The sequence below is a fragment of the Macrobrachium nipponense genome, chromosome 31 (assembly GCF_015104395.2).
Source record: "Macrobrachium nipponense isolate FS-2020 chromosome 31, ASM1510439v2, whole genome shotgun sequence".
Classification (NCBI taxonomy): Eukaryota; Metazoa; Arthropoda; class Malacostraca; order Decapoda; family Palaemonidae; genus Macrobrachium; species Macrobrachium nipponense.
The window spans coordinates 52,700,079-52,709,719 of NC_061093.1; the positions used below are offsets into that span (position 1 = coordinate 52,700,079).

Below are 9,641 nucleotides of genomic sequence, written 5' to 3' on the forward strand. Positions count from 1 at the left end.
GATGAAGCATAAGTAGATAATTACTGTTACAAGACTACTCAAAATGTGGGAAACAACATAACGTGGTATGTGGCTATGACCGTTTCCTGGAACTGATCAGCTATTTTGCAAAACTGATGTAAATGTGCAACCCCCCTTTTTTACATATTTTCTTGTAGCTTATTTTTTTTAGAGAGAGAGAGAGAGAGAGAGAGAGAGAGAGAGAGAGAGAGAGAGAGAGAGAGAGAGAGAGAGAGAGAGCTAGGCAACCCTTTTAGAAAATTGTGAAAATTTTTACCTTTGCCATGAGGGCTAATCTTAAAAGCCCCTAGATGTGATTTCTTTGTCAAAGGTGTTCAAGTCCGATTAAACCCCAGAACGTGTTCAGCAGAGAGACAAGTTTACCAGAATATATTTCTGTAATAGGTATAGATACTTCACCCATGCATGCATAAAGATCTGTTCTCATACAGTTTATTAGATGCATGTTATGAGACATGAGCGTGGAAGGATACACATTTAATTCAAATATAGTGAAACGAAAGATATAACTTATGTTAAAAGATTGTATGACATCAGTGACTGTTCTCATTTTTATACCGACAAATGACCACTGATGTAGGAAGGACAATCTTTTCGGAGAACAGCTTAGAAAAGCAGGCCTTCTCTACCGCTTTACAGACTACTTATAAAAGAAACTAACACTGTCTCTTCTCCTAGTTTTGAAGAGCATTAATGAAAATCTCAGGAAGCATTTTTCTTAATCTGTAGTATTTATAGCTACGGGGAAATAAAGCTATAATCAGGATAATTTTACAGTTACTCACAAATGCAACAGTTATTATTTATGAGCCTAAAGAGGTTGTTAAGGAGACCTTTTATTCTTTAATGATTTTCCCTCAAACGACAATACTAATCAGATAGGAAATTTAAAAATGGAGAGGAAAGGATTTTTTGTTTAATAAAAATCATCAGAGCTCTAGATGTAAATTTAAAAAAAAGGGAAAAAGTAGATATTTAGGATAGATTTGATTTCAAGTTCCTAAAAGAGTTAACTGCAGATAAGACCTTTAAGCCATTGCATACATAATCGCCATATGCCAACATTTCCTAGTTAGAAGAACATAGATGATGCCAATGTTATTTCTCGTGGTACCACGTCTACAAATGAGACCATGACATCCTTTTTTGTTTTAATATCGTTATTGTAAACCCTTTAAAGTAGACATTCTTGAAAAAAACACTAAAAACCGTAAAAATAAATATTCAGTAAAAAACGAAAATAAGTCAATATTTTATTTTATGATGATTTTCTCTACCAGGAGGGATGTTTCATAGTAAATCATTAATCAGTTTTGAATTTTCAAAAGGTTGCTTGCATCATGGATATATTGTCAGCAGAACATATGACGTTTACGCAGTAACCGTACAAGCAAACTTGTTCTTAGTGAACTAAACTCTTCAAAAGAAATTAGTCTCATTCGTTGCGATTATAATTTTTAGAAAATAATGATCATGAAGAAATGATTAACGAACGAGGTGTTGCCAGAAGCTTGTTTTCTTTTTCTGTCTTACATTATGAGTAAAATATTTTAACCACCTTGCCTCTTGCGTAGTTAGTTCATGGATAATATCCCAGTTTCCAAGGTGTTGTGCATATTACAAAGATGCTTCATTATTAATGACTCTACGATATATATTTGGATGATATCATTCAAATTATTTTATTTGCATAACAGTAGAAAGGGTTATATTAATTTTAATCATTGCAATGGAAATGATTAGTGCAATAAAAACCACGGTGTTCAAACTGAATGTTGATTGAAGGTAAATTACTAACTTCACTGCACTTACTTGTTGTCTAAAAATTTTAATAACTGCATCCAGAGTTCTGTAATTCAAATGGGGTAATGAATATTACGTCGAAAAAGGATAATTTGGCGGAAATAGCATTAATATGTTTACAGCTGATAAAACTATCCTCGAATGATCTATCATTTCCTGAAAAGCTATCCAAACTATGTCTATTTCCAAATGATCATATCCTAATCAAGCCTTTCAAAAGGCATTAATTCCGTAAATGTGATCACATTATAATTACTGAACATTAAGGAGTTAATGCTGTAATAGAACTATCTTTACTCAAAAGAATCCAAAATAGTAAACTATAAAATATTCAATAAATATGAAAACCCAAACTTACCCTAATTTGGTTCGCATATTACCAGGTCACGAACAGATTTTTCAAGGATTCTTTTCTGTTCAATAGATCGAGAAATTGCGTTGTGTTTAAAATACGTCCTAAATTACCATATCTTATAATCGTATCACCCATTATTTAACCAGGAATAGATATACTTATTACTAACCTTTAAACCATTGTGTAATTTCCTATACCACGATCCGAAGGATAGCCTGATTCATTTACAAATGCCTGTCAGTAACAATATCTATCGTGCATGCATGCCCTTCAATATTATCACCTACCCTTATAAATTCTTAGACTTAGCTGTAATACATGATGATATTATTTCTCTGAAGTTGTGCTGATTCCTTTACCCCCCTCGCATGTTGAGCTACCGTAAGGCGACGATGACCTTTACACTTAAACAACTAAACCGGTACTGCCGGACTCTTGACTCAAATCAGTCTGAGACGACTGACGATCCACGCATGCGCGACCCGCATTCACCAACGACAATACTTAACTACTTGTTAAAGATTACGTAGAGTTAAACCACCATTTAACGTATTTAACCCTTCAAAACACTTAATATAAAGAAATATTATACTATAACTAACAATTCCACACAATATATATAATAATAATCTACGCATCTTGCACTGCATAATGTTTACAATATTTCTCTTACAAACTAAAGATAAATGATTGTTTACTGGTCTTTATACACTATCGTGATTCCATCTCGAGTCACGATACACTCCCAGCAAACAAAAGCAATATTTACAGTTATAATTGTCCTGCTTGAATGAGGGCTCTTCTGGCCTCAGCCGCCTGTGCCGTTTTCCTGTTCGGTCGGGTGCTTTTATCATCAGTTTTCTCAGATAGGACACATCAGTCTCTTGCCATAATTCTAAAGGATATAGCTTGACAACAGGTCTCATCACTTGACCTTGTGGGTTTTTAAAGTAAACCACGCGCAAGACATCATCCGGGTCCCACATGTAATTTGACAATTTGACCGAGTTTCCAACGACTTCTTGGTCCTTCATCGTGTATCAAACACAACATCTCCCATTTTGGGCCAAGATTCGTGTCTGTTTCCCACCCGATGAGTTTCTCGGAGAGAAGTTAAATATTCTCTCTCCCACCTTTTCCACAGGTCATTCGACATTTTTTTTGTAATGTACACAAATCGCTTTCCAACATCCTTATTTTCTCCATACAGAGGGTCCTTAGCTTCATCTTTCCAATCTATGACTTCCTAGGGAAAGATCTCAATCTACGTCCTAAAATCAAATGATTGGGCGTCAGAATATCCAACTGATCTAATTCTCCCGGTGTATAACTTAAGGGTCTGTCATTAATAATTGCTTCAGTTCAGTCACAAACACCAAGAAAGTTCACCAAACTGAGAAAGGCCTGACCTATTACCTTTTTCAGACATGTTTTCAGAAGACCAATCAATCTTTCCCATATAGCGCCAAACCAAGGTGCTCTGGCTGGTATGAACTTCCATTTACATTCTATAGCATTTAGGTGTTCTTGCACTAAGGAACTTTCTGCCATGCTTTTCAAATAATCTGAAGCCGATACAAAGGTAGTAGCATTGTCACTTAGCATTAAGAAGGAAATCCCCGACGGCTACAAAACTTTCGGAACACCATAAGAAACGAATCGCAGGACAGATCTTTTACTAATTCGATATGAATTCCTCTAGTGACTGGACAAGTAAACAACACAATATAAGCTTTTTCAGGATTTTGATGTTTCTCCTTGGTTAACAACGCTCCTGTATAATCTACCCCTGTAACGCTAAAGGGTTGTTTCTCTGCACCCGAAATTCTGGCAATGGTGGAGCAATATTCACACGGTAGGGTCTCCCCTGTGTTTTCTTACAAATTATACAATGATGTATTACACTTTTGGCTAATTGGCGAAGCTGTGGGACCCAGTATTCCTGTCTCACACTTGCTACAGTTGCATTTACTCCCATGTGAGCTTGTAAACAGTGATGCTCCCTTACTATCAATTTTGTGAGAAAACAACCTTTTGGCAGTAAGATTGGGAATTTTATTTCTGCCGCCTGTGCGACATGTTCCAATCTTCCTCTGCATCTCATAATACCTTCTTCCAAGAAGAGATTCAATTGTACTAATAAGGTCAATTTGAAACTTTATCCCCCTTTTCCAAAGCTTTATATTCTTTCGGAAAGTATTCCTTTTGTAAGAGGATAATCATTTTATTTTTAGCCTTTTGAAGTTCTTCCAGCGTTAAACTTCCAGTTTTTCTACAGCCAGTTGATTTACAATTGTCAATAAATCGTATTATCCAAGCTATAGTTCTACAAAATTTATCCACTCTACTAAATCTTTCCCAGTTCAGCAGATGGATTTTTTCACTGTTCCCTACAAGATGGACCTGAATAACTTCATCCTGTGATTGTGTTTCTTTCACCATGTCCTGTCAATAGGATAGGTGTGATTTTCTGATTTTAACCAGGGAGGTCCCTCCCACCAAAAGGAGTTATTTCTTACTTCTTCTGTCCTTTTTCCTCTAGTAATCCAGTCACTAGGGTTTTTTGAAGATGGAACGTAAGAAAAGACAATCCCTGTAGTTATAGAGTTAATTTCCACTACCCTATTTTTCACAAATACTGGCAATTATTCTTTGTCACTAACCATCCCAGGGCAACTTTACTATCAGACCAAATTATTATTCTTTCAAATTTATTTTCTTTTTTTAAAAGTTTCAACTATAAATTTACACAATCTTGCACCTAACAACAAAGCCATTAATTCCAATTTAGGTACAGTCAACTCTTTATTGGGTGCTACTCTACCCTTTGCCATAATCAGAGACGAAGTTTTACCACTTGCTCGATAGGCCACACACCATAAGCTGTTATGCTAGCATCACAGAAAATGTGGAGATAATCCGCTTTCTCCAGATTAGTGCTTCTGGGAAGGAAGGAAATACTGAGACTTTTCTCTAAGTCTTTGGACAACTCATTCCACTGTTCTAATAAAGGGAAACTGACAATAATTCATCCCATTTCAACTGTTGTTTCCACAAATCCTGTAAGAATACTCTAGCTCGTATCGTAATAGGGATAAGCACTCCTAAAGGATCATAAATTTGGGCAATTGCACTTAGTAGACTGAGGAAATTATGGTAAAGATCCTTTCCCAAGGAATCAACGCCGAGGAGAGCGGTCACCCATCCAACGACTGACCAGCCCCAATGTTGCTTAACTTGACTTAAGTCTATTGACGACCTAACCCACTCCTCCACGGGCGCCACATAATAATAATAATAAATAATAATAAAACCAACAGTACCAACAGAACAAACTATCGGACCAACCAGAAAAGACTATACAGCCAACTAAGAGGGAAGACAACCACCCAGAAATTCCTGAAGCCGAACCAAGTAAGAGACTCTGGGAAAACATATGGAGCAATCCGGTATCACACAACAAACATGCAACATGGCTCCAGGAAGTCAAGGAAGAAGAAACAGGGAGAATAAAAACAAAGATTCACAGACATCACGACAGACACAGTCAGACACCAACTAAAGAAAATGCCAAACTGGAAAGCCCCAGGTCCCGATGAAGTCCATGGATACTGGCTCAAAAACTTCAAGGCCCTACACCCACGAATAGCAGAACAACTCCAGCATTGTATCTCAAATCACCAAGCACCCAAATGGATGACCACAGGAAGAACATCCTTAGTACAAAAAGACAAGAGTAAGGGAAATATAGCCAGTAACTACAGGCCTATCACCTGCCTACCAATAATGTGGAAGTTACTAACAGGTATCATCAGTGAAAGGCTATACAACTACCTAGAGGAGACAAACACCATCCCCCACCAACAGAAAGGCTGCAGAAGGAAGTGTAGGGGCACCACAAAAAGACCAGCTCCCTGATAGACAAAATGGTAATGAAGAACAGTAGGAGAAGGAAAACCAACCTAAGCATGGCATGGATAGACTATAAGAAAGCCTTCGACATGATACCACACACATGGCTAATAGAATGCCTGAAAATATATGGGGCAGAGGAAAACACCATCAGCTTTCTCAAAAATACCAAAATGCGCAACTGGAATACAATACTTACCACGCTCTGGAATAAGACTAGCAGAGGTTAATATCAGGAGAGGGATCTTCCAGGGCGACTCACTGTCCCCACTACTCTTCGTAGTAGCCATGATTTCCCATGACAAAAGTACTACAGAAGATGGATGCCGGGTACCAACTCAAGAAAAGAGGCAACAGAATCAACCATCTGATGTTCATGGACGACATCAAGCTGTATGGTAAGAGCATCAAGGAAATAGATACCCTAATCCAGACTGTAAGGATTGTATCTGGGGACATCAGGATGGAGTTTGGAATAGATGCGCTTAGTCAACATACAAAAAGGCAAAGTACGAGAACTGAAGGGATAAAGCTACCAGATGGGAGCAACATCAAACACATAGATGAGACAGGATACAAATACCTGGGAATAATGGAAGGAGGAGATATAAAACACCAAGAGATGAAGGACACGATCAGGAAAGAATATATGCAGAGACTCAAGGCGATACTCAAGTCAAAACTCAACGCTGGAAATATGATAAAGCCATAAACACATGGGCAGTGCCAGTAATCAGATACAGGCCGCAGGAATAGTGGGAATGGACGAAGGCAGAACTCCGCAGCATAGATCAGAAACCAGGAAACATATGACAATACACAAAGCACTACACCAAGAGCAAATACGGACAGACTATACATAACACGAAAGGAAGGAGGGAGAGGACTACTAAGTATAGAGGACTGCGTCAACATCGAAAACAGAGCACTGGGGCAATATCTGAAAACCAGTGAAGATGAGTGGCTCAAGAGTGCATGGGAAGAATGGACTAATAAAAAGTAGACGAAGAACCTGAAATATACAGAGACAGGAGAAAGACAGACAGAACAGAGGACTGGCACAACAAACCAATGCACGGACAATACATGAGACAGACTAAAGAACTAGCCAGCGATGACAATTGGCAATGGCTACAGAGGGGAGAGCTAAAGAAGGAAACTGAAGGAATGATAACAGCGCCACAAGATCAGGCCCTAAGAACCAGATATGTTCAAAGAACGATAGACGGAAATAACATCTCTCCCATATGTAGGAAGTGCAATACGAAAAATGAAACCATAAACCACATAGCAAGCGAACTGCCCGGCACTTGCACAGAACCAGTACAAAAAGAGGCATGATTCAGTGGCAAAAGCCCTCCACTGGAGCCTGTGCAAGAAACATCAGCTACCTTGCAGTAATAAGTGGTACGAGCACCAACCTGAAGGAGTGATAGAAAACGATCAGGCAAAGATCCTCTGGGACATGGTATCAGAACGGATAGGGTGATACGTGCAAACAGACCAGACGTGACGTTGATTGACAAAGTCAAGAAGAAAGTATCACTCATTGATGTTGCAATACCATGGGACACCAGAGTTGAAGAGAAAGAGAGGGAAAAAGTGGATAAGTATCAAGATCTGAAAATAGAAATAAAAGAAGGATATGGGATATGCCAGTGGAAATCGTACCCATAATCATAGGAGCACTAGGCACGATCCCAAGATCCCTTAAAAGGAATCTAGAAAAACTAGAGGCTGAAGTAGCTCCAGGACTAATGCAGAAGAGTGTGATCTAGAAACGGCAAACATAGTAAGAAAAGTGATGGACTCCTAAGGAGGCAGGATGCAACCCGGAACCCCACACTATAAATACCACCCAGTCGAATTGGAGGACTGTGATAGAGCAAAAAAAAAAAAAAAAAAAAAAAAAAAAAAAAAAAAAAAAAAAAATAATAATAATAATAATAATAATAATGGTAAGAAATTCAGAATCTCGTGAAGAACAATCTGTCTCATAAAATGCACAATTATATACAGTATATTCAAGCTATTTTTAATGTCACAGTGGGCTGGACACGCGCAGTTTATTGTTATTAGATTACCGTCCTTGATATTGTCATGAAATACTGTTGATTTTTGATGGCATGAGTTTATAGGTAACAATACTACTACTGCTGTTACTACCACCACTAATAATAATAATGATAATGGTAAGAAATTCGCAACCTCGTGAAGAACAATCCTTGTCATAGAATGCACAATTATATAGTAGAGTATATTGCAATGTAAAACATAGTCTTTCGAATAAGTTGAACGGTGTTGACATTAAAATGTTGACACTAACCTGTGCCAGAGAACGCTGATCTCGCGAGAAAGAAATGAGAAAAATTTGTTTCACCGGACAGTGCTGTTAAATAAAGGTTACTGCCCTCAACAAAACAGTGAATATTTTACTCTTTTTGACTGCGGGTCAAATCTCCTAGAGAGCTGAATCTTGAGGGAAATGCGGCTCTCCGATTTTTCATGTTTGGCTGTCATACTGCGATGCTAAGTTTTCATTCCATCAAATTTTACTGGATTGCTTTGCAATGAATATATACCCAATTTTAACATAGATTTTATATTTGATTTCTGTGAATCTGTGCTTTCATTAAAGAAAGTTTTTTCATCTTTACTTATCCGAATGCATTGGGGAAATCATTAATTAACATCCAGCAAAAACCAGTTTGTAAAGATGTAGGAGGTTATGAGGTCCCCAGTAGGGATTGTGATAAGTTCATACTATGGATATACAGAAAAATCTCTCTCGAGGAGATTAACTCATCATAAATGTTCAGTTAGATATGGACAAAATAGTTCGGCAATCTTCAGCATAAAGATATAATAACCATACCATGGATTGGAAATCATCCCGAATTTTATACAAGAGCAGCTGTCGATACAAATGTCAGGTGGTGGAATCTTCACTGATAAAATAACAAGATAATAAGATCAACCTTTCCAATGGAGTGTGGGACTCTGACCATATAGACAATATCTCCCTTAAGGCAACGATGAAGCAGATTAAGACAATTAGCAGAACCAACGTTGGCTTAGCGGTGACCTCAGGCATCACCGTTGGGCATATCTCCCACTATATATTTCGCCAATGTAACTTCTGTCATTCACCGCTTGATATAGGTGGAAGTTAGTCCACTGAAATATAGACCTACCTTTAAACCAGAGTATTTTAATAGGCCTTTGAAAAAACTTGAGATGTATCCTGTTTCTAACAAATATCTGTCTACATAAATATAAAATATATATATATATATATTATATATATATAATATATAATATTATATATATATATATATATATATATATATAATATAGATATATATATATTATATAATATGGCTTATCATTTTCCATGCGCTTCTCGTATCTGGAAATGTAACGAAACTTTGTCCTATGTAGTACATAGCACCACTCAACCAAATACTGTAAATTGCATCTGCCATCGCTGTTGGCAGATCCAATCCATCACCCACAAGGAAATCAGTTTAAAACCTACACGAGAGCCCTT

The 9,641-nt window shown here is 37.5% G+C and overlaps 1 protein-coding gene across 1 annotated transcript in view; it reads right to left on the reverse strand.

The window, feature by feature from the left end:
- Window positions 1-3,213, reverse strand: part of LOC135206843 (uncharacterized) — a 13,826-nt gene extending 10,613 nt beyond the window's left edge. The window contains exon 1 of the mRNA XM_064238330.1: window positions 3,068-3,213. Within this exon, the coding sequence (XP_064094400.1) occupies window positions 3,068-3,213 (146 nt within the window). The remainder of the gene's footprint in view (window positions 1-3,067) is intronic.
- Window positions 3,214-9,641: the final 6,428 nt, after the last annotated feature.